The sequence below is a fragment of the Ornithodoros turicata genome, chromosome 1 (genome assembly GCF_037126465.1).
Source record: "Ornithodoros turicata isolate Travis chromosome 1, ASM3712646v1, whole genome shotgun sequence".
NCBI classification, from domain to species: domain Eukaryota; kingdom Metazoa; phylum Arthropoda; class Arachnida; order Ixodida; family Argasidae; genus Ornithodoros; species Ornithodoros turicata.
This window is the reverse complement of record NC_088201.1, coordinates 23330583-23357156: the sequence shown is the minus strand read 5'-3', so window position 1 is coordinate 23357156 and position 26574 is coordinate 23330583. Positions and strand designations below refer to the sequence as shown.

At 44.1% G+C, this 26574-nt stretch overlaps 1 protein-coding gene across 1 annotated transcript; it reads left to right on the top strand.

Annotated features, from left to right (window-relative positions):
* The first annotated feature begins 10940 nt into the window (after positions 1-10940).
* LOC135377667 (GDP-mannose 4,6 dehydratase-like) lies at positions 10941-25534 on the top strand. Its single transcript, XM_064610259.1, has 10 exons — positions 10941-11146; positions 11259-11391; positions 15765-15874; positions 16136-16328; positions 16776-16880; positions 17292-17419; positions 18904-19022; positions 19086-19182; positions 19981-20049; positions 22515-25534. Exons 1-10 carry the CDS (start codon positions 11084-11086, stop codon positions 22575-22577), a joined length of 1080 nt encoding a protein of 359 aa, XP_064466329.1. The 5' UTR covers positions 10941-11083; the 3' UTR covers positions 22578-25534.
* The last annotated feature ends 1040 nt before the right edge of the window (positions 25535-26574 follow it).

Below are 26574 nucleotides of genomic sequence, written 5' to 3'. Positions count from 1 at the left end.
TATGTTTTCTGGGAAATGCGCGATAGCAGTGATTATTCAAATCCATCGTCCTTATTAAACACCCTGAGAAGCGAACGTACTTCGAGACATAAATTGCCAAATTTCGCTGTGCAAATGAGCCGAAGCCAGAACTACGCACAATTCGCGCGCAGAAAGAGCGACAGGCAATCCATGTCAGACGGCCACGTGCTTTGGAGCGATGGAGCTGATTGCAGTAGGTACTAACCTGTTGGCCAGATAGACCAATATCCGACTCAGATAAGGCGAAGGTCGCGTCGTTTCTGCGCTCGAAAAGCGTGCAGTTCTGCTTTCGGCTTATTTGCATAGCGAAATTTGGCAATTTATATCTCAGAGTACGTTCGCTTCTCAGGGCGTTTAATAAGGACTGTGGATTTGAATAGTGACTGGCTCCAATTCTGCTATCTCGCATTTCCCAGAAAACATCTAATTAATAAGTTAATTAATGAATTTTAGCTAATTAGTCGTCCAGTAGTTGCATACGCTGTCCTACAGGATGTTCGCCTGGGCGTATAACTCACCTGCTAAAACGGCATCTATTTTGCTCTGCCGGTGTTTTATAAAAATTCTGTAACGAATTTAAAAAAAAACTGTATTTTGCATACCGCGTCTTTGAGTGAGGTTAGCTTTTAATGCGAAATAAAATAAATGGCTTTTTTCAAGTCTTAAGTGCACTTCAACGGTCTGAATTCATGGTTTAAACTTCACTGAGGGAGACAAGGTGAATAATTCCAGACCACAACACCAAAAGAAGCAACTTTTGGTGACAAAGGGATGGTTCTGGCAAGCGGCCTGGACGTATCACCAACGTCCAACCACTCTCATGATCGTCGACTACTTGGTAGCAGACCCATACTTTTCATAACTAGTGCCAATCCAATGTGAAACCCCCGATTACTCCTCAGCACGCGAGTCGAGCACATTGCGAGCCGACGGGGCTTGTTCAGTGGAGTCAGTTTATGAAGCACTCACGCATTCAAATCCTTCACCTCACCTATCACTGCCAGGAACTGCACTACAGTGGAATGGTGCACATGCGCACACTCTCCGCTATCGTATACGGGCACCCTGCGGCGGGTCAATCATTTAAAATGATTGTGATAGATGTGCAAGTTGGTGATTTTCCAATTATGTGTTGCCTGGGTGCGTGTGTACGCGTGAGTAGCACATGTGGACAGTCTGAAACACGTTGCTAAGCATCGATATACACGTCCGGGACGTATATCAAGTGCTAGAAAATAATATCTCGCTGTCGCGGGGTTGCAGGTTTGTTCCTGCTGGCTCAAATATTTTTTTAAAGACCATAACGTATCCTTCTGTACACACACAGGTGCACGTGTTATGTGAGCTCCTGTCGACACAGCTGTTCTAGACGTGGTAGTCTACGAACGACGTGCAACCGAATGCACGCAGTTAAAAGCGAATGAACTCTACTATTTGTGCTACTATCCAATTTTGTTCGCCGTGTACGATTTTATGCCTTCACAACGCTTAGTGCGCGCAGTAAACAGGGAATCGGAAATTTTAAGATTCCAAGACAAGACAAACTGCGAGGCAATAATATGTGGTAGGAGAAAAGTATAGAGAAATGTGAGCGTGACAGTACCCAGGAACTGGAAGTTGAAAGCTACACGTATATCTAGTAATTGTAACCATGGGCGTACCGAGAGCTATGGGGGGAAAGGGGGGCCGGGGCCGTGGTCTCCCCCTGGAGCTTGAAGCTCACTTGCGAAAATTATGCACTTTTCACATAAGTTGTCATGATTTTTCACGTATGTCATAATAATATGAACCTCTGAAAATCCGCACATAACGCAGCGTTCGCTTCCAGGAAAAGAGTTGAGAAGGTTGCACACTTTGCCCCCCTCCCCTGGAAGAATGTTGCCCCCCCCCCCCCTGGAAAAAAATCTAGGGAATGCCCATGATTGTAACACGTTGAAAATAATGAGGCACGAAAATGCAATTGGGCAAAATATTGGCCGGCGGCCAGCGTTCCTTCAACTTCAGTTGAATCATTTTATTCAGTATTGTTATTTAAGTATTTGAAACAATTATTGAAGTATTTACTGTACCATATTATTCGTAGCAAATAACCCAGCGTCCATTCCCTTTGTACTAACCTCACCCTGCGTTCCTGGCACTTCATATGTGTATTTGGAGGAAAAAACACGACATAAAAATTTCTCTTGGTCTATTTTCTTAGTGACTGCGGACTTTACGACCATCTGCCTATATCTAAAACAATGCGTGAGACTTAAGCGCAACAACAGTCTCCATTCTCATTGGCCATGTCGGACTTCCCCGTCACTCCACGTCCCTCGATCCGTGCGGCTCAACGTCGCCTTTGCCCCCTCGTTTCAGTAGAAGCTGGACCTCAGCAATTCAGTGCTGTGCACAGCCTGCACTGTCCTAGCTACCATTGAGCACATCCTCATGAACTGCCAACGATACACGGGACCCCCCCCCCCTTATGCGTCTAGGAGCCATTGACATGAGACCGTTCAATATATCCAAGATTCTTGGAGCGAGGACCTAAGAGAAGACCTAAGCGAGGAAACACCCCATGAAGGCATTCATAAGTTAATTGTTGTTGTCGTTTCGGATATCATTCTCAAGATGCAGTAAGGGACGATGAGATACATAAAAACAGGACGAGATTGACTCTTGCCTTGTCGTTGTGCGGGGAACTACCACTTGAGGCGTGTGCCATGACGTCGGAGGCTGGCACGGCCCACAACCGGAACGAAACGACCTCTCTCTTTTTTTTTTCGTGGTTACTTCGACTTTTGTACATCTACACTGAATGTTTGAATGAGCGATTGATAAACATACAGCCGCTGTTAGGGACGCCGAGAAATCGAACTTCCGGTACGAACTTAGCGCCGTGCTACAGGCTTTGCTTATGTTTGGCTGCGTTTATGGGGCCAAAAGCCTGCTTCCCCAGCTGGTTATTGGAGCACGTATACTTCACAGACAAGTAAGTGCAATTATTTCATGTTCAATTTATCTGATCGAACGGTGGCACCAAATACCGTAGCTCCGTCCCAAACACCGCAGCCTGCAGGAAGCTTGCAAACTTTGGTGGCTACGTCTATGCTCAGATGCCTAAGAAAGACGACTTTTCGCCCACGAAAGCATTGCACTCCCACTCATGGTTGTCAACACCGTAAAAGCAAAAATACACGTTGACTGACTGGTACATATTTTAAGGACGAACAAACATTTTTCGTCTATCATCTCACCATCCCCAGGATGCAGTCGCAATGGCAACACGACATCACCACCCACCTTCTCATTTGCGTCGTACATCCCGCATTGTTTCTCCCTCATCCACGCCAAGTGCTGCGCTTTTACAACCTTTACAGCAATCCTCGATCACCCAATGAGACTGCACACAGGCAGGATGTTCAACAACGTACGGCTTCGATGCACCCGACCTCTGTTCAACCTGTGGAGCGACCACGCGCCACATCCGCCTCCTGGTCTGTGGGCAGTGTGAACGAGAGCGCGTGCTCATGGAATATGGAACGAGTCGATCCGCGTCCGTTCGGCATCACAAAAATTATCGGGGTGTAATGGAACCCCGCACGATAGATGCAGGGCCTCCGTACTATTGCGGAGTCCTTGTCCTGTACCGGTATAATGGAAGAAGTCTAACAGGGCACTTTTTCGCTGGCGTCCCTATCTCTCCCTTTCCGCAAAAGCAATGGGGCAGTGAAGCGCCATATCGGTGGTGAATGGCGCGTTACATCATCATCCGATGTTAATGCATGCGAGCGTGTGTCGCCCATCAGCGTACTGAAGCTGATATAGAGCGTATTCGACATGTATTTCTTATCTTTTTTTAACCTGTTACCAACGTAGTATTATGCCCGAGCCACACGGCCACGAAGAATTACATTAGAGGGTTTCAGTACATCGTACGCTATGGCCTTTGCGTACGTAAGGGATAACATTGATGGTTCTGCGCACGCCCATAACAGAAAGAGAGCTTCGCGCAATGCGCAGAAGCACCAAAGATATCCCTTACGTACGCAAAGGCGATAGGGTGCATTGCATTTAAACTCACCGAGCACTGAGCCGAAACAAGCACCACGCACCTTTCGAGCGCAGAAATGAAGCGACCCTCGCATTATCTGGGTCGGAGAGCGGTCTATCTGGCCAACAGATTAGCTCCTACACCAACCAGCTCCATGGCTCCAAAGCACGTGGCCCTCTCACGTGGATTGCCTCTCACTCTTTCTGCGCTCGAAAAGTGCGTGGTTCTTGTTTCGGCTCATTTGCATAGCGAAATTCAGCGATGGATATTTCAACACACGTGCACGTTTAAAAATTTTTGAACATAGAATGGATTTCAAGGAGGACTATCTCCCGCTCTGTTAACTCGCTTTTGCGCGAAATCCCCTAATTAAACAGTTACTTAATGAATTTTAGGTAATTAGTGATCTTGTAGTTACATACTTTCTTCCAGAGAATGTTCGCCTGGACATATAACTCAACTGCAAAAACGGCATCTATTTTGCTCTGCTTGTTTTTTAATAAAAATTCTGTAACGAATATAAAAAAACACCTTGTATATATAAAAAAAGGCTGTTGAATTGCTGTCACTCGACGTAAATAAAACTTGATAACCCATTGTCCGCCTACTTGATTATCACGATGTGGTTAGATAGTGCTCGCGCACTGACGTTGTCTCTTACTTGTTCGCGCCACTGCCATCGACACAGGTCTACCTGGATGCGAATGTAAAGGTGAGTGCCCCATCTACGCAGAAGGCCGTCCTCCTCCAGGTAAATGACGGGGTAGTGCATTGATAAGACACATCTGCCATAGAACTGCTACGCCAGAGCTTTATTGCATGCCGCCTACAATATTTGAGCATTGCGAGCTGTAACGGGAACGTAGGACTGGTTGCAAAATATTGTCGCCGATCGAAAATCATTGGGCATATGACGTCGGTGCATATACTGTCGAACTAACCCTAAAAAGGTCCGAGAAGTTAGTCTTTCTAAGCAGGTTCGTCTCAACGCTGGTGCAGGTATCTGATGTAATGTTCCATGCCTGAAGGCTGTCCCGTGTGGGCTGAGTCGCCCATGCGAGGCGTTACATTGTACAGGGTGTGTGCAGATAAACCTAAGTAGCATTTGCGCACTTAGCTAGTTGTCTACTTAACTGACGAACTTCCGGTGGCGCACGATGGTGCATTTATGCGTGCGAAAGCTACAGAAAAATCGTGGGAGCCATAATCAGCGTAAAAATAAGCAGGCCGACGAAAACATCGGCTTCCGTATGTTAGAATAGGGCAACGTGGCGGTCTCAGGTGAGTTGTCTGCAGGTACCGCTATGGGCACTACCGATGAGCATTCATGTGGGTCTATCTGCACCGATAGCTCCCCTACTGATACCTGAATACAACTCTCCTGAGGCCGCCATGTTGCCCTATTCTAATACACGGAAGCCGATGTTTTCGTCGCCCTGTTTATTCTTTTACGCGGAGTATGGCTCCCACGATTTTTCTGTAGCTTTCGCACGCTTAAATGCTCCATCGTGCGCCACCAGAAGTTCGTCAATTAAGTAGGCAACACGCTAAGTGCGCAAATGGCGCTTAGGTTTATCTGCACACACCGTGTATTAAATGCGACTGCATTTCTTTAAAGTGACAGTCGCATCCGTTCCAGTCGATTTTGAAACTATAATGTTATTTTATTAATCGTGGAACACGGTATCAAAAATCCCACGCGAAAAAGTGACGTAGTTTGACTGTTATTCAATGGAATACATGCCATGAGCAAACGCTGGATGTTGAGAGTATGCCGGAGTTCCCTCTCTGGAAAAGCGAGAAAACGTCACTTTCTAAGAACCAATGAAGGCACGACCTTGAGAAAATGAAGGTCGCGGGCGTCTCACTGAGTTAAACGAGTTAAGAACTCCTATCTAGAGCTATTTAGTTACCAGTGTAATAGGTGTAACATTGCTCTTCTACGCTTCGTAATTCTATTCCCAAGTTCTTGTTCAATACTTCTGCTTCAATACGGGTGCAGCGTTAATACAAAAACGCACTTTTTTCCGATACGGGCAACTAGACGTAACACCATCCAGATACCTCTATCCATTGTTACGTCATTTGAAGAATTGTTGCACATAATCAGACGCCAACGCGGAGGTATACATAACGACGTCTTCTCTAGTGTGTCGGAAAGCAGTAACGAAGTTACGCGAATTGGTAATATGACCTAGAATGCTGGACAGAAAATGTGGGACAGTGCAATCGTCGCCTGCGCGTCAGTCGTTTGACGCGCCCTGTTTTCTACGATGTTGTGCAATTCAGTTTATTTCTGCCCCTGACGGGGACGACAACACGCAGCGTAGGCATTTTGTCCATTTTGTCCTTTCTTTCTTTCTGCGATAAAGCCTAAACTATAAAGATAAGAAGAAATGCGTGTACACGTTGAAAAACAGTGGCGGACCGACTGACCACGAGCCGAGGTAACCGTGGTCGCATTTGTAGGATACAGACGTATCGGATTCATCTATACAAAAGGTGTCACAGCCAACAAGTTCAAATCGCCGTTTGGTGTCGACACAGTAGGCGGGCTAGCTTGGTATTTCACTCCGTGAAACGCTCCGTGAAAACAGAGCTCGTGATACGCGGAAACTGAACACACAGAGCGAACCACATGGTCGCGTAAATATGAGGCACTGCGTGAACTCGATAAACCGCGAGCCTCCTGGCAACACTTCTTCTGCTTAACTAATTTAGGCTGCCTAAATTCGTTATGTTGCACCAACTACCCCAACTTTGGTACTTCTTCTGCTGCTCCATGCGCGTGATACGCAGGTGGTCTTCGGTTCGACTGGCTACTGCGCGTGCGCCACTCTTATGCACGGCGTGAAATTCAGAACCCTCTTGACGTTCTGTTTCACGTACAAAAAACTGACTGTGTGCGTGAAATTTTACGCTGTGCGTGACACGCAACGTGTTGCGTGTTGCCTGGCTTGCGCAACGTGTTGCGTGTCACGTGTTGCGCGTGGCGCCTTTCTCCTCAGAGCTCTCCTTTCACTCCTCCGCTTAGGGAGTGACGTCATGCCGCCGGAGCCTCTGCAGCTGCGGAAGCAGCGCTGATCTTTGAAATTCCTTTATTTAATATCTAAGCACTTTCCGGACGAAACAATTAACCAAGTAGATTGTCGGTCGATGCCGAACACAGCGGTATCGTTCTCATAGATGGGTTTCCGGATACGACCGTGCCTTTAACGTACTTTTCAAACCTCGGTGAAGCCGCGTCGCGTCACATTTCAGGGAGAGGGGCATCGGTGAGGGGTCATCTCACTCTGGCGATGCAACCTCTCCCGCTCGTATATCGCGCCACCAGCGTCACTTCCACTAAGTAGAAACCGGCGGCGGGGGCGCGCTCGCTTACGGCTGCTCACGGCTCAGTAGTGTTGCCAACTCTAAGGAACTTTCTCTAGATCTAGGGGATTTGCAATCTGCCTGAGGAAGAAAGAATTCCTTCGAAATCTAGAGAATTTTACTGCCGTGACACTTGTACCGAAAATATCATTATATACGAATTTCCCTGGCTCACGCAAAGGAAAACGCAACCACAGAAGGACTTGGGCTGATCGCTCATCTTACTCCGTACCGTAATTTTCCCAAGCACCGACGGCAGGTAGTTCAAGATCGGTGTGCCCATGTGCTTCGCACATCCACTCTCGCAGAGGGGACACGGTTTTGTTTTCCTTTCCGGTTGCCGCCTCTCACTAAGTCTTCCTTGGCATCCCATGTTTGTTTGTTATGAGAGAGAAACTGTTATGTAATGTTGAGCGTACCGTGAAATCACAACGCAAATACAACTTTCTCACACATTTATTGCTATTCTCCGACTGGCTTGTCACCAAAGGACATGGCCGAAAATAAGAAACATACAAGGGTCGTTCAAGGTTGACCGAGACTGTTGTTCGAGGAAAATCATCGCGCAAATGTAATTGAGTAAAACTTTCGGAGGGCGAAGTGCAATCCTTCTTGGGTCAGATGCACGTGCAGCAGGGGCAGCAATCATTACGGCGAGCAGTGTGTCTGTAGCTGTGGAATAGCGATGCAAAATCAGGTTCCTTGTGAAGGAGAATGTCAAACCAGCTGAGATTTTGCAAAGATTACAGGCATAGTATGGGGAGAAGAAGATGTCAAGGGGAAGTGCGTTCGAATCAGAGAGTTTAGCGAGGGACAGGTTATGGTGACGAATGAACCAGATGAACACGTTTGTCCGACTGGTCACGCCAGTGAACATAGCAGGCGTTGACCAAGCACTCCTCGAGAACCGGCGAGTAACAGTTCGGGACATTGCAGCCCACTGCAATATTAGTGTCAGCAGTGTGGAGACAATATGGAGTTTTAGGAAAACGTACAAGTTTCACGATAACGTTTCCGAAAACCTGATAAGCCAATAGCCTGATTCCTTTGGAGTGGCTGACATCACGTTGCTGATATCTGATTGATTGACAGCGATACGGATGAGGAATCGGAGAGCGCCTTACGATTCGGCTGGTCGTCCCGATACTCCGAGCTGCAGCGGGTCAGTCCGCATCTCACTCAGTCTCCGAGCCGGCGGAACCGTGCAAAAGCCGAACGCGGCAGGTTCGAGCAGAGGAGCGGAGATGGAATGTTAACTCACGTGACTTCCGGTGTTATTCAAAACGACGCCGCCGCAAAATGCAGAACACGGCAGGCATGGCGCAACAGAAACGCTACTCAGCGGAAGCTGAAGCAGTCACGTGACCGGAACCCAACCAGATTTGGCAACCGCTCCGACGGCGTTGGTGAGAGCACTCTAGAGCGCTCCGAGTTGTAGGAAAGAGCTCCAAATGAACCAGTCGAATGCAGCGAGAGTGCTCTGTTTTGACCAGTGGAAGATGAAACGTCGCTCCAGAGCGCTCTAGAGGGATCAGAAGCAACCAGTCGAAGACACCATAAAACTCCCTAGTCATAAACGAGCATTTACTGTTCCGCAAAGTCTGCAAGATGGGTTCTCCAACACCTCAACTTGTCAAGGGAGCGCGCATGACTGTCTCTGAGCAGCTGCTGAACCGGTTTTAATCCACCTTGTCCAAGCGGATGAACTTTTGCAATCAGTCAACACATGTGATGAAACATGGATGCATCATTAAAACCCAAGACAACAAGAAGCATAATGGAATGGCGATACGACTTCCCCGCTGCCAAAGAAAAGCAAGATGAAGCCGTCTTCTGGGACATGCGGGGTATCATCCATGTGGACTTCATGGAGCATGGTGTCACTACTACACGTTAATGGAGGGTACCGTGCGAAACGCAGTTCGCAAGAAAAAAGCCTGGGTTGTTGTCCGAAAGGGTCATTCTTCTTCATGACAATGCCCGGTCAAACACTGCGAATTTGACGGTAGCAACGCTGTCCGAAATGCACTGGGAGGTTTTGCCCACGCCCCTTACAGCCCAGATTTAGCCCCAAGCGATTTGTCTGGACCCATTAAAGAGCACCTTGGAGGAAAGACGTTCCAAACAGATGAAGCCCTCCAGAAAGATGTCTTGCAGTGGCGACAACTAGCTACGACAGCAGCCCATTTCTTTCTACGCCAAAGGCATCAAAGGGTTGCCACAGCGATGGCAGCGGTGTCTAGATACGCACGGCGAATACTTTGAAAACAGACGTAGTTTGGTGCTTCCCGAATTTTCCATTGTATTTAAAGAAATAATTCGTCTCGGCCAACCTTGAACGACCCTTTTAAAAAAAGCGTGGAGCCATATGTTCAGAAATGCGCAGCAAAGGAGTTCAGTGACTTTAGTAGGAAGTGAACGCGTTTGCAGGCGACACCTGTGTTTCTGCACGTGGCCCATGGCAACCGGTCGGGTTTGCCGTTGTGCCGCACGCAAATCATGTATGGTCACAGCGCAGGCACTGTCCTTCGTGCAGTGCACAGCACTGTTATCGCATTTCGTACGCGTTCGACAGTGCGCCAAAGAGTACAGTTAATTTTTATGTAATAAACCAGAAAGCCATGAGTATACAGAGAGGTGACACGGTAAGTGTTGACAGTGTCGGTCGCAACGTTTATATAAAATCTCGGCCAACCAAAACGGTCTTCTCGTGCCGTGGTGACATTTGCAGCACGTAAATTTCGCACGCAAACATCGGCATAAATGCAGTGTCTAACTTACTCACCCCTTCACAATCTAATAAATTTTGTTGTTCGTGTCGAAAATAGCTTACGTCATTAACTATTTGAGACGTTTGAAATTCAACTATCGAGACCTATATCAAAGTACCCATTGAAATGGCGTGTTCACTCGCCGTGTATGAAGATTGGTGAGCTAATGCATTAATATGTAACAAAGTGTAGAAATTTATATGTGCGTACATCATGTAACTGCAATGTTAAATGTAATATGAGATCGCATCAGGAGTGTATATATTTATGCCACCTAAAGAGATCAATGTGTGCCCGCAACAGCAGCGCAGCCAGATGGAGCATTCGGTGGTTCGAAATCCCCCCGCCCCTTTCCCGAAATTGTACCTTTCGTAAAGCATTTGGCAAAGGGAAAACGAGGGTGAAATCCTCTTCCTAATGTATAGTTTCCGTAGAACCCCTCCCGAACTATTTTTCTGGCTGCGCTGCTGAACCGCAACGTTGCAAACCGTGTGGGCATCATGAAACGACTCTTTGATGTACACCAGCTGGCTTATGCCCTTTTGTTGTGTTCTACGTCTAGGCATCACCCGAAGCTACCCCAAAGGCATTGACCTAGAAAAACGAAACCAGAACTGAAAAGATATTGGATACAAGTGAAAATAGCGCGCATGTTCTGCAATTCAGCACGTTAGGCGCATCACTATCCAATAAACAGCGCATGCTTGGTTCTCTCGTTCTCTCCGCAGTTGGCGCTAGTGTAACGCAGCATTTCTATTTTCTGTGACTGTCAAGCGTCAGGCTTTCCAGCTTTCTGCTTCGTCGGTTCGTTTGCATGCTGGCCGGTATCGATTGTGTTGTGACACGTGTCGTTTAACTTTTGTTCGGTGAGAGATTCGTTACGATGGCATCTGGAGATGAAAAACCGAAAAGAGACGTGGCACTCATTACTGGAATAACTGGTCAGGTACGTATTTGATGGATCAAGAACGTCATGAGTTTGCGTTGGCTGGAGTCCTACCGGCATCGTAAGCGCTCTGTGTCATATTTCATATCAAAACAGTTTACACGTTTTCTAGGATGGATCGTACCTTGCCGAGTTCCTTCTTCAAAAGGGCTATGAAGTGCATGGCGTGATACGAAGGTCTAGCTCTTTTAACACTGGGAGGATTAAACATTTGTACAGGAATCCAAAGACTCATCAACAGGGCTGTAAGTGCTCAAAAATTAAGGTATTACCTCCGATGTACATAACGATGCGTTGTCTAGGTTAGGACATGCACGGGCTAGCTTGAAGTTAGCCCGTGTATGTGTTAACCTAAGCACGATCGTAGTCTGTTGAACATGTTCCCATGCCCGATCAAGCGTTCTAATTTCCACCTAAGTACTCCTGAGGTCATTCTGTTCGTCATCCCATTAATATTGATGCAATTGATGCAAAGATGCATATTTGCTTCAGTAGTTTACGTTAGGCAAGTGACTGGTCCTAATCGTCACATCACTTGCCACAACTTGTTTTGTCATTTTGTTTTCTACTTGCCATTGTTGAATTACTGTTAGAACCTGAAAATTGCAGTACAGGAATAATATTTCCACTTCATTTTTGCATGTCGTCACTTACATGCATGTGATTCTTACAAATGCTGCAACTCATGTTTGATCAGTCAAAGAAACGCCGAAAGATAGCACTGACCATTACTCAGTGATGAGTCGTGCCCAACTAATGCTCATTGTATTATGCTCGTATCTGGTCAATCAAAGAAATGTTACAAGATAAGCAGTGGAGTTTACTCAGTGATGTGTTGTGCTCAACTGATCTCTCATTGTGTTATACTGGCCATGCTTGTGACTGTTTCTTAAATACCATTATTGGTGAACAATCAGTAACAGTGATAGGGTGCAGACTAGCCGGTTCATAATGACAATGAAGAGACCGGAGACAGGTGAGAATAAAAGACAACAAATTTCTCATTTGTTGTCTGTTGTTTTTCCCTGTCTCGGGTCTCCTTATTGTCATTATTGGTGAAAATGTTTTCGTTATGTATAGAGCCCTGTGCGTGCCAGAATTGTTTCTGCAGGGGCAATGCCCGCACGTGACCTGCAATCCACGTTCCATTCCAAAACGAAATCCGCATCCACCTGCGACCCATACATTTTTGTTTTCAAAATCTTACCTCCACCCACGACGAGCCGAAACACAGGTGTGAGCTGTGAGTATTCCCCAAAGCTGTCCCTGATGGGTCATGTGTCTGGAAGATATGTTGTACCATAATTTCACATGTATTAGCCGTGGCTTGGGCATAATTCTTTTTCTTTTTTTTTCTCACGGGCGCTCTACGGCTTATCCACCGGTGCGGCTTATCTGATGACTATTTTTTCCTGGGTATTTTCCCCGTACGCCGGTTTTAACAAAAGGGCCGACAGTGTCTCTGGAACAGCACCGCCCTGCCAGTATACGAACAATCCGTAACAGGGGCGCGTCCACATTCAGCTGACCTTCCTGGTGCCTTCCCCCAAGCAGCTTTTACGAAAGTGGTGACGGTGACTCATATCTTCTGGAAGGCCACTGACCCGTCGATCCATGAAAAACACACAACAGGGGCACAATCCAATCTTGGTAGAACACAAGAACTGACCTCCTTTGTTGTACGTCATGTCGACCAGGGAATAGGGACCACAGGGTCTATGGCCTTCTCTATGGTCTCTTTTGTTTCACAGATTGGTCTCGTCGTATTGCCCGTGGCTGTGGGTGTGGCTTATCGTCCGAAAATTTTCAAAAGGTTCCTAAAAACAGGTCCTGCGGATTGGCGGTACGGCTTATACGCGTGAAATTACGGTACCCATTGATCACGTCACTAGTGCATAACGAAACAGGGATGCAACTTGGGTGACTTATTAGATATTTTCTATTCCTCCATTTGGAGAATGTCTTATCTGCATCCAACTCACTACCCATGCTGGTGCCAGAAATGACACCCGACCCACAACCCGCACAATATCGCAAGTTGGGACCGGCACCCGCAGTAAAGTGCTGCTTATCTGTGGGTCACGCAGGTCTCTAGTTATGTTTGTAGGAAGAGGTCAGTAATTGGTTCCAGAAGAATGCGTCACCTTTCTACTTGTCATTGGTTATGGCATAATTGCATTTAAATATGCCATCTTGGTGTTTGGCACATATATGCCTAATATAATTGTGTACCAAAGTTATGTGTCATGACTAGAGCACTGCACAGCTTGGAATTACCCGAAAGCCCAACGCTGCCTCGGTACAGCGTTTTTCCTTTACCAGGCCTGGGCCAGGCTTCGGGCTTCACACTAACAGGTCCCAGCTCCTTGACAGGCTTGGATTGAGCTTGCTACGCCGCTCTAAGATACATCTAGTCTGGCTGCCGAAGCCGGAGCGTGTTTCGATTATGTGTGGCAGGACCTCCTCCCAAGATGAAATAATGCTTATGAAAATAAAGGATAGCCCGAGCACAGGAGGACATCCCACCAAGCTTGGTATTAGTTAGGCTGGCATACCTGGCCTTGGTTGGTACATCGTCGGTCAACAAGCTTGTTTCTCAGTGCGGATCTGTACCCTGGCCAATGACTTGCCAAGCATTGGTCAACCTGCCAAGTTACAGACCAAAGCAGTCTTGTGGCGTCGCTCATATTCATGCATTCACATTCGCGGTGTAAGGGTAAGGTCACGATTTACCATTTTTTGTTTGTTGCGCATATTTCCCACAACGGACAGTGAGCACTGCATTTCAAATTGCAAAAAAATAGACTTAGAGAGGCGTTTCAAAGTGTTAAAAAAAATATTGCAAGATGCCCAAGACAACAGCAGGACCAAACTCACACAGAAAAGTAATGGCATTTCTTTCCTGAGGAAGAACAGACACTATACATAGCATTTCTCGTGATGCTTCCATAAACTCTGGATACCTGTTCGCCTGTGGGGCAAAATGAAGGGTGAGGTGTCTAAGTTTACTTTGGCGCATGCACAAACAACACTGAAATGATGAATTCCTTGTCGTATTAACTCGCCACGAAGATAACGCTTCTGTTTCTTACTGCTTTTGTTTGAGAAATTTACTTGGTCCGCTGAAAGTCGAACTTACGCAGTGCAACACCATTCCGCGTTACCCTCTCCCCCAGGCGAGATTGGTCTAAGCTTTGGCAAGAGCTTGGCCAGCAAGCTCGTTTCTTATCTGTACCCTGGCCGACGGCTTTCCAAACCTCGCTCTCCCTATCGCTATGCAACATTGCGCCAACGCTGGATGGCCGAAAGAGTCGTTAGCCAACTGTCATCCGACCTTTTGCCAACCGTCAGCCATTGGCCATTGCTTGCTTGGGATATTGACAGGAAAGTGAGCACAGCTGACAAAGGAGCATCTCTCTTCCATCGCCACACTAGACCAACTAATCTATTCATTCATCAATTAAATGCCACCAAGTAATCGGCCAAAAATCCTTAGTTTACGCACAACCCCTAACGATTATTGTCAACTGCATGCTTTTTACCATAAATCATGCATGTGACAAATATATGTACTTAAAATTGCTACAGTGTCCATTCAGCCCATTAATATTTTATCATTAGGGGCAGTGCCGGACTTTGCCTCAGAGGCATAATTGCCAGGCCAAGAGGCATAAAAAAATTTCGGGCCGTGCCACTCGTGGAACCATCAGGCCGGACCGGGGTTGGTAAATCAAGGGAAGGGAAAACCAACCTAAGTGTGCACCTCATGCACCGCTCTAGTTATGACACCTATAATGTCAGTAACTGTTTCCTTGTTGTACAGCGTACCCTCTACATTGTTAGTGTGGCTATGTCAGTAGTTACCGATAAAACATGCACAGTATGTGGCTTCAATATAGCACACTGAAGTGTCTATTAAAGTACCATTTTACTTTTTTCTTTTTGCATTGCTTGTGTGGGCACGTACGTATGCTGCTTTCAAAGTATTCACTTGAATGTATGTACTTGTAAGTGCCTACCACCTGTTAGAACTCTGTGCCGAACAATGACTGGCAACGTCTGCTTCACTGAGTGCAGCTGATGCAACTGTTTTCTGCTCCCTTTTGTTGGAAGTGTGACGTGTTGCTGAAGTTTATCTTCATGAAAATCACAAATCTGATTTATAAATCAACTAAAATCTGCAATGCTGCTATACATTTTTATTTTCCATGCATCACTAAAGGAGGGACTTGAGCATTATTGGAAAGTTAGGAACTTGATAACAATTGATGAAAAATTTTGTTTCTTTATGTCATAAGTTCTTCACGTTGCTAACATTCTGTTGTGTAACAGTGTGACAACAAGCAGTTAGCCCTATGATGTGTCTTTTAATGTTGTCTCTCGTTGTTCCTTTGTTTCCAGCTTTGTTTTATGCTGTAGAAGACATGGCTGCAGAGCAATATTTTATTGTCTAAGCATAAATATATGATCCTTTACTATGTGTAATGATTTTTATGCAGTTTTGCTGGTGAGCCTGTATGCAAAATGAGACATTTTCAAATTATTTTTCTTGATCATTTACTGGTCAGTTTTTTCTTTATGTCGATTTCAGCAGGTGTCGATCTTTCTTCTATTGCAGCCATGAAATTGCATTATGGTGATATGACTGACAGCCTGTGCCTTGTAAAACTTATAAGAGAAACTCAGCCCACCGAAATATACAATCTCGCTGCTCAAAGTCATGTAAAGGTATGTTATTCTGCAGGTCCAAACTCAATTACACATACACTTTATCAAAAAACGTCGCCAATTAGCCTCTTTGTTTGACGTGTTTAGATTTGCTGTTTGCCTGCACAAACAAGAATGAAGTATATGCATATCGTTAAATTTTGATTGAATATGGTCATCTCTGAACATTTCATCAGCATTGAGGTAATGCTGCTGAATGTGGGATATTGGCGCAATGCTTTCTTTCTGGACTGTACATGACATGTTCTGTGTTTTCTTCAGGTATCGTTCGACTTGAGTGAGTACACTGCAAATGTTGATGCCATTGGTACACTGCGAATTTTGGAAGCGATTCGTGTGTGTAACATGGAGAATAAGGTGAAATTCTACCAGGCATCCACAAGTGAGCTTTACGGAAAAGTTCAAGAAATACCTCAGAAAGAGACAACGCCCTTCTACCCGCGTTCACCATATGGTCAGTGTTACCTGTCAAGGACCAGCGTAAAGGAATACTGCTTTTAGAAGCAGTAGTTGTTGAGGAGGGTACAATACACATGAGGGTCTCTAGTTGGGTCAGTGAAGAATAAGTCTTACATCCATACAGAAAATTTATATCAGCATATTCCATGATCCTCTTTGTTGTTGCTTCCCTTCCCAGATGCACACAGTCAGATGTACTGATCATGCAAACTGGACTCCTTTGTTTGATAATGCTACACTAGGCAGTGCTAGACTGAAATAGTGCCTTTTTTAATGTTTTTGATACTGTAAGAGGTTGAAGGATTGCTGCACAGTTATGGTGCTGAGTGTCTTTTTCTGCTCCAGCGTTTCGTTTCTGTGCTTCTTGGTAGGGCTGAACGGCCTACCAATATTTAACAGGTTATGCACCCTATTTAATTTCTTACTTTGTTAATGTTTGCAGGTGTAGCAAAACTATACGGATACTGGATTGTTGTGAACTACAGAGAGGCGTACAACATGTTTGCCGTAAATGGTATACTGTTTAACCATGAGAGTCCTAGAAGGGGTGAGTTAATATGCATATGGTACCCTTACATCTCTGTTTTAATTTATAACTCCAAGCTTTTCTTGTTACACATCATTATGGACCTTCATTTTAATTAAACATGCAGGAATAGAATTCAGTTTGCTCACTCCAGTTGGGTTTACCCATAGCTCTTCTTTTGCTCGCTACCTGTAGAACAGTGTCAGGGATCACAGTTTGATCTTTGTACTGGAGAATATACTCTGTGAGGGCAACCTTGTTTAACTATCTCCGTGAGATTTCACAGTTGTACCACACAGAAATGCTCCTTTAGGTTTTAATGTTTGTGGCCTTACCAATACCAAATAATAAATAACCAGACAAACTTGGCCACAGATGAGACTACATTTCTGAACTAACATTTCTGTGTTTCTAAAATATCTCTGTCGTCAGGTGAAACTTTTGTAACCAGGAAGATTAGCCGCTCCGTAGCAAAGATTCACTTGGGACAGCTTGAGGCTTTTGAACTAGGAAATCTGGACTCCAAGCGAGACTGGGGCCACGCAAAGGATTATGTAGAAGTATGTCTCCTAAATATTGAGTTCATTACATGTTACCCTGTGGATGAGGTGCAGACAACTCAAGGAGAGAGCAGCTGTTGATTACAAGAGAATACAGCGTATTATTTTTCAGCTACTAATCTTTAAATAGCTGACAGTTCTTATACAGCGCTTCTGCCATCCTTGAAGCTTTGTATTTGGAAAGTAGCCTCAATCCTTTTAGAAAGCACTTGATTGTTATTCAGGTGTGAATGCAGTGTATAACTGCTAGTGAAGAACTTTTGCCATGTGGACCTATGGAACTCTATACTTTGCAGAGTGCCACAGGAGCTTATGCTCTGACTGGGCTGTAATTGGTAAAAGTCATTTCCACAATTAAGCTACAGTAAGGGAATAAAGGCAAAATCACCAACACATTCAATGGGGAATAACTATTCTTGCAAATTCTCTCTGTCTAAAGGCTGGCATACATATCTCAGAAGTGTTACTTTCCCTTGTCCTCCAGTGTGCTGAGAGTTTTTCTCCCTTCAGCATTCTTCGTACAGGATTAATACCCCTGAAACATGGGCAGCCTAAAGGACTTTCCAGAGAAGGTACACTTCTGAAAGGCTTGCTTCCCATGACGCACGATAAAGAAGATACGCTCCCTTTCGCAAGCGGGCCTTTGCGGAAGAGGAGATTGCTTATCTCCTATAAGGGCGGAAAGATGTAGTCTCGAACACAGAACCAGCCGATGATTATTAGACGACGGCAATTAAAAATAAGAATGTGCAGCCTAAAGATTTTAATTCATATTTACCAGATGTAGTTATAAAGACCTCATGAAGGTTCGTGAGTACAGTACTCTCAAGCCGCATTTCAGACAGTGACAGACTGTTAGTGGCATCCCTGTTCCAAATGTGACACCTGGAAGGCTCACAGGTGTTCTTTTACCAAGATACATTTCTTTTGAACAACTGCTGAAGCATGCAGCATGCCAGGCAGACTCGACGATTCTATGAAGTTGTAAAATCCTTCACACCGTTGCATAGGATCACTGTGCGCACGCATGTTCTGGGCTTACTCATGCAGTGTAACATTACGCTTAAACTATGTATGAATTTTTGGGTTATGATCATCATTGATCCAAATGCAAAGTGCAAATATGAGTTCATGGGACAGCAGTGTAAATATTTGTTTTTTGTGTCTGCCATGGAAACCATAATGTAGCATCGTGAATAGCACTTTGGTCATGAGGTAGCAGCTATGTTCATGGGAAAGTGGTGTGTACATTTATTTCTTACCTCATCATTATAACCATGTTATAAGATGGTAAATTATGCTTTTGTCGTTTATATCTCCCTGTTGTCAGACGGCTCCAACACCTTTCTGTGCATATAAAGAAATTGGGTGTGAAACTTTTAAAATGGGTGTCTAAGGCTCATCTTTCTTGTTTTCTTGTGCTGTAATTCAGACTTGAATATAAGGGAAGCTAATGTACCTGCTCTGTTTCTGCTACATTTCAGGCAATGTGGCTGATGTTGCAGCAAGATAAACCTGATGACTTCGTCATTGCAACAGGGGAATACCACAGTGTACGAGAATTTGTTGAAGCGGCATTCAAACACATTGGGAGAACAATCATGTAAGTTCTATTCCCATTCATTCCAGATTCCATTCATATTATTGCTTATTTTATCTTTAACAGATGGGAAGGATCTGGACTGGATGAGGTCGGGAAAGAAAAGGATTCTGGAATAGTTCGTGTGAAAGTGAATTCTAGATATTTTCGTCCTGCTGAAGTGGTAAGGTTCCATTTTGAGGTCATTGATCTTCACCATGGTACTATGTAACCAAGCCACCCTTTCACATTAAATGAATGTGTAGTGATGGTGCAGTGGAACAATGAACTAGCATGTTTTCCATAAGTTCCCAAACCCTATGTGTGCAGTGAAGTGAAGATCAAGTTGACAGAAGAAAACAGCAACATCTGAGCAGCATAGGCTGTTCAAATGCATGGGACATATTTATTTTTATTTTTGAGTTTGCGCGATAATAGCATTTGCCAAAATTGTAATAAAACTTCAGAGTGATGACTGTCGGACTGTAAAGTTTAAGGCAAGCATTTCATTTTTGTGACGTTCTCTAAATGTGTAGTGACTGATGATTGCAATATTCACCTTGTATAATCTCTCTTGTATGGGCATCATATTGTTTATAGACAAGGGACGATGACTAACTTTTGAGCCATGTCATACAGGGTGTTGCCATAACGACCGAGACCAGAGAATGAACGTGTTGTGAGAATGAACACTTAAGCAGCACATGGATAGATTGATAATGATTTGTATGCCAGGTTGCCTGTTGCAACAACACTATTGCCTTGACACTGCAAGTGTAAAGTGGGGAAAATGTTATATTACATATCAGAAAGATGTGGCAGGACGGTCACCATATATTTTTGAGTAGTGGGAGCATTTATCAGCAAAACTTTTATTCAGCAAACAATTAATTAAAGAGTATTTGTGTTAACATTCTTGGTTCCTGCTCAATTGCTTGAAATTCACTCCTAAAGGAATGTAATTAAAACTTTTTCTGTGTAGGAGTTCCTTCTTGGTGATGCAACTAAAGCAAAAGAAAAGCTCAACTGGAAGAGAAAAATTTCTTTTGAGGTAAGCGATGCAAGAAGTGTTAGTATGCCAATCATGCTGTGGTGGTACCACAGGTGGGTATTTCGGTGCAACTTATTTCAAACTTGCCTCGCCTGACCTCATACACGCTGTCCTTTGGCGCTCACAGTGTTGCCTTTATGAGTTGAACCTGTCACTTTTGCACACCATCACAGCCCTTCTTAAACTCACAGGGCTTCAGCTCATGACCTCACATTCCCTCGAAATGCCTCACCTCGCATCATAGTAGTAACAGAAGATCCCGAAAGCTCAGCTGAGTGCCCTGGTGGCAGTTGCACTGCAGCACATTGTAGGGATTGCATCCAGGAGCACTAAGCATAGTCCATGCATAAGTGTGAATTAACTGGAATTGAAGGTTTGATCGCTGCATTGAAAGAACAGCAGATTTCACTTTCTGGTCATGCCAACCACACCGAATACAAGCAATGTGAATAGAGAGGGGCATGCAGAGGGCACAGATTTTCCTGAATGTTCCAACTATTTCAGCCAAACCGATCATTAATTGTCATTGTGAAAATGTAATAGGAAATGTAATAGTAATTAGTAATCTGCCGCAAATGTGTCAAGTAATACTTCACTGCCAGGTGATACTTGTCCTCCAATCGGAGCAGCCTCCCTGCCTGTCTCCGCAGACTTGAAAATTATTCTCGAAAATTCATTAGTATGAAAAGTACGCACAAGTGAAGGCTTACTCTGTGTGTATGTCATCACAAGGACCAATTCTACATGGTGATACATTAAAACAATCATGATTAGGTATCACTTTATGGTCCCATCAATGTTTCTCTGGGATCACCACAGTGGTAACACAAAGTCCAGGAAGTCTGGTGCTCTTTGGAACTTGAAATGAGCTATTGTTATAGGTTGTACAAAACTTGCAAAGGATAGTAAACTTTTTACTGACTTTCGTCAAACACATCACGAAAATGTATCTGTCAATAACCCAAATTCATTGTAATCATTGCCATAATTTGTAGTGTCAACTGCCATCCTCCCTCTTACTGTCTAGATGGTGTATGTGGTCCCTTACATTTCCACTTGAAATTAAAGGGGTATTGTCATGCAATACATCAGACATGCATGGCAAGGAGCTTTATATGAAAGGGCTACGTAAAATCCATGCCAGCCATTGGCGGGAGGTCAGAACTGACAAGCTGGTTAACCAACGAGGTTATGAACAGGGTTATTTCATGGCAGTTGCATATACTGAAAATATTCCACACACTCCAAAATATTGAAAGAATTCTGCCCTGCATGCATAATGAAATGTGAAGCCATTGATGCTTCTCTGTATCACTTTTCCTTTGTTTGGAGTGTGTGGTTGATTACTCTCCTGTGCCTCGTTCGCCACTCAGTGCTTGAAAATTGGGAGACCTATCAAGGGTGCGTCCGTGAAGTTTTAAGCTGCACAGGAAGGCTTTAGATTAAAACACGTCTTTATGCTTGAGATGCTCATTGCAGCCCTATTTCCCACCGTTTTAAAACTAAATTTTTCTAGCTAACATTTGACTTGCTTGTGCTTCTGGGTTAATGCCTTTGTACGCTGTTTGTCAAGGAAAGGGGGTGCCCTTCAAAAAGGAGTCCGGCAAGATATCAATGTGGCTCCCATGAGAAATAGGCTGGAGTTGGCCATTGTTCTTAAATGACCTCCATGCTATGACGAAGAAAAGAAGGGGAACTTAATTGAAAGAAGCTTTGTTGTTTGCTCTATATCTGAGGGACTGATTTACGAGGCATCTCGCGACACTTACGGTGTTGCGAACAACTCGGCTTAGGTGAAACTACACATACTTGTGTATCAAGAAATTCAAGGAAGAGTGTTCAGCAACTTGTTCGCAACATGTGGAATAGAGTGAATTCAATGTAGATTATGGGAACTGTGCATCAGGACTTCCTTAAACGTCATTGATGTTGGATCACTCCCAGTGAAACGTTAGTGAATCCCATTTTTGCAACATGACTTGCAGCCATTGCTAAAGGTGTCCACCTGGAATGGCAGTAGCCTCCACTTAGTACCTCTGACCCAGTTAATTTCTATTGTTCGGCCTGCACAGTTGCATCAGGCATCTTGAACGCTCTGGACAAGGTGACAATATTAACTTTGTTTCCAAGTTGTTGCTGTAGAGCCACCATGCGAAGCACCATTTAGGGTGACATTGATTACACATGCAGATGACACTGCACCATCTGACAACCTGCACAGGGTACTGTACAGATGCGCACACAGTGTACTACTGACTTGTGATTTCAGTAGGACGTTTCTAGAGTTAGTGTGTAACAGGCTTTCTTTTCTGCAATGCTCTGTGTCTAAATAGGCTTAAAAATGCTGCAGTTTTGACAACAAGATTTGTTTTGTTGCTCGACTGTGGAAGGACTTGTAACTGTTTTGTCAGTAACTGCAATGTTTCTCATTAAATGATGAAACTTACCTCTGCTCTGCATTTCAGACCCTAGTGAATGAAATGGTGGATGCAGATATTGCCCTGATGCAAGGCTGTCCTGATGCGTAGACTGCACGTAAAACAGTTCCTTCTCATTTCCTTGGGTTCAGTATGAAGCAGTGTCGCCACCTGTACTTGTTTATTATTCTGGGAACATTTCACATTCTATGGAAGTTTTTTCCTCTTTTTTTTCACTAATGTGTGCATCATTCATGCTAGTCGGATGAGGATCTCTATGCACAGTTTTTGCACATTCTGTACACGTACAGCAAGCTCTCCTGATAATGATACTGTGGGACAGTCGACCAGCATTTCTAGAGTGGGTTGGGGAGCAGGATATTTTTTTGGACTCTTAAGAAAGGCTTTATTATTTAATAAAAAGAAGCCATTTAGTTCATTAGTCATGTCATACAATAGTGTGCATTGTTGACTTTGCTTATGTCAGATAAACTGTGGATAGCAGTGTTTGCAGGGCTATCCAAGTTGAAGTGAAATATGTGTGTATTGTCCTTAGTTGTTTTGTTTTCCACCCTTGAATGCATTGGTATACAAGATTGTTAGTGATGGTGTAAGCCATTCTTTTGTGTTCTACACTACTATCGCCTGCCGTTGTGCGTTGCACGATGTAAACTGAACTCCATGAAATTTGAGAGAGAGGTCGTAAGTCACACGTATAGCAAAATCTCTGTGCACATATGATATTGTTGAGGACAGCAGTGTTTTCCCTTCCTTCGCAGACAGTGACGTCTTCTCATACAGGGTGTTTTAGTGAGTGTCTTATAAAGACTACCGAAGTATTCCAAAAACTGTCACACAAATGTGTGCCAGTGTATTGTTGAACTGTATTTTTGCTACCTTTTGTTTTTTGTAATACTTTAGAAGTGAACATAAACTCGCCTAGTCAAAGTACTTCCTTTTTCTGAAAACAAAAGGTGTCATGTCAGTGTGCGGTGTTCTGCTATAACACCAACTGCATTGTTGGCCGTGGTGAAAAAAAAAATTGGAAGACAACATTTTGCCAGACAAGTGATCCTAGAATGCATCTCTACATTGACAGTGCAACATGAGAAGGGTACCTGTGGAAGAAAAGGGGGGAAAGATGATCATGCAACTAAAGCTTTTGTCTTCCCTTTATCATTTGTGAGACAAATTTGTCTTGGCCTTACTAACATTGTGAATACCTTTTTCGTTTTTGAGAGGTACAAACTTTCATTTCTATTTTTATCGCCAAGTTTCACCATTGCAGTCCCACTAGAAAACAAAATTATACGAAGGGAAAGTGTCTCACTGGATGTAGTCAACGGCACTGCCTTTGTACTTGTTAGTTCCGTCTATTTTGTACAGCGTACGGGCTGTTAGCTACAAATGCTAACAGTAAGCATACATCATCTTTGTATGTTGTAGGTATAGAGAGTTACTTACCCTAAGCAACAAGAAGTCAGTAGAAATAAGAGAGCAGATGTTGTCCTTCACGTGCCATAAGTTATGTTTATTATTTTCATTAGAGTAACGACCAATTGAATGTCATGACCAACTGGCCGCACAGATGTCACTGATAACGGATCTCTGCCAGGATTTCATTTATATAATTTCTGATGTACGTTTGCTGAAGCAAATGTGAAGGCCAGCTCTGGAGAGAGTCTTTTCTGTGTAATATCCACAGAGAAGCCTTTTCTCAGAGTTAGCCATCAAGGGCATTTCCTTGAAACAGAACACATCATTTAGAAGAAAACTTTTGCAACGTTGCATGCCATACGTAGAATGCCACAGGTGGTTTTGTGTGACCCCGAGCTTTTAGGCTGACGAAAGCCTTGGCATGTTTATGGAGTTTGCTATCATACAGGGTGTTTCACCTAATGTGTTAAAAAGCCATAATAAAAAATGTGCATGGCTTAAAATTGTGGGGTGAACGCTATTTATCTCGGGGGACATTTTGCCATGACTATCGAGCGCTTCCAGCAATTTTAAGTCGCGTGAATTTGAAATTTCTGAATTGAACACCGAAATTAGCTGAATCAAACCTCACATCTCTTTTTTTTTTTTTTTTTTTTATGGCAGAAACTGTGGTGGGTGGGTGTGGCGCGTTTCGGTTTGGCACGTTACCCCATTCCATTGCAAACTACATTCCCTACTACAACGGTAAAAGCTGAAAAAAAAATTGCAAGAACTCGTTTCGAGGCGCGCAATACGTGGACCGCGCTTAGATCTCCGAAACAAGATGCGAGGAGGCCATGGATCCTTCACCTTCACTTATCCCATTCCATGCTTTCTCTTGATGCGAAATAATCAATCAATCAGCACAGTTTCGCAATTATTTTATTTCTTTTTTTGTTTTCTCCTCTTTTTTTTTCTCTCCTCTTTTTTTTTTTTTTCCTTCAGCCAGAGTAGTATGGAATGTAGTTTGCAATGAAATTAAGAAAATTCGACGTGCGCTTTCTGTGTTCGTAAAAAAAAATAATAATAATAATCTGTGAGGTTGACCAAGAACCGCCTCTGGATAGAGATGACCCCCATAACTTTCAGACAGGTAGACTTTCTAATACAATTTTCTTAACATGTTTGCTGATACACCCTCTCTATGGAAAGGGACCACTTTGTATTCCCAAATTATTTTTATGAACTTCTCGTCATTTGTAGTTTTTATTAATTGAAAAATTGACTGGTTTAACTCTGTCGCATTTTAATGTACATTAATGTAACGTTTCATATAAATAGCTTATCGTAATTTAAATATGTTTCTCCATTGTGTCGGGCGCTCTTTTGTATGTGGAAAATGATAGAACGCTACCACTAAAGCGACATTATGTTGTGCACATGTGGGGGGGACGCATGAGTGCATGCGGGCCAAGTTAACATTGCCAGCTTGATGCAAGCAAAACGTGACCAGGACACGTACATGGCACTCGACGTGATCTCGCGACGGTTTGTACAAACACGGTGATGCATTGAACATGTGAACTCGAGAAATTTCCGTACACATTCGCTCGTGTATAAAATTATAAAATAAATGCACTATTTTGGGTTTACGTGTTTACTTACTTGTTGTATCGTGCGAGCGATCTAAAAATGTGCGTTTTGGGTCCACTATTTTCTCTTCTGCGGCATCTGCTTTTGAACGTTGGGGTTCGTTATCCTTATCGTTCTTGTAACCGCGGGCAGGGATGGATCTGCCGATCAGCAGCATCAGCTGTTTATTCGCTGTTTCGAAGTGCAGTGCTGTTTGAAGTTTCTTCTTTTTTGTGCGTGGCGTGGCTAACGAAGCATTATACACACATAAAAGAGTCGCAAGGCATTCTGCTAAATTGCGAATAATTCCCCGTCTGCGTACGCCGCAGAGGGCCACGTAGGCGTCTTTGTACTTTTCCGGAATGAGCAGCGCAATCTAGCAATCGTGACTACACCTTTGCACGTGTTCTTCGACGCGCGGAAGTACCTAAGTGTGTCCTGTGGCTTTGGTGCTCTTTCAGTTTGTTTAGATAATTCCGGGAAACGTAAACAGCATATAAGCCATAGCTGCGTATTCCTGTCACTTGGGCAGTGCCAAGTCGGCCCCAAGAAGCGGAAGTTTTGTTCCCTAATATTTACGGAACGGCATGTCTATGCCAACGCGATCAACGAGACTCTCTGTGCGGCCCGCCTGCACGATGGAGCCATGTGTACAGGAGGTTTCCGCTTCAGCATGTGCGCTGGAAATATACTGCATTTGGAGGTACAAACATCTCTTCACTTCAAGTGATTACGACTGTAAGAAAAAGCACGAGGAGACCCAGCCGCCCTGGTTCGTTTACTGACAAAGTTTGGGTGCTTCCCAAGTCCATACGGACATATTTTCACGCGAAGAAACAGACGGCCCAGACATTGCGGCTATTGTGAAGACGCGTTCTATAGGCAGGCTTGTAGATAGTGTTGTGCGTTTTCGGTAAAAAAAAAACAACAAAAAAACATGAACGTTTCGTCCGTTCGAAAAAAAAAAAAAAAACGCTGATTGCAATTTTTGATGTCGACGCCAGCGAACACGTGTGTATATAACTTATAAGCCCCTTTCTCTCGTACGCCTTGCGTCGTC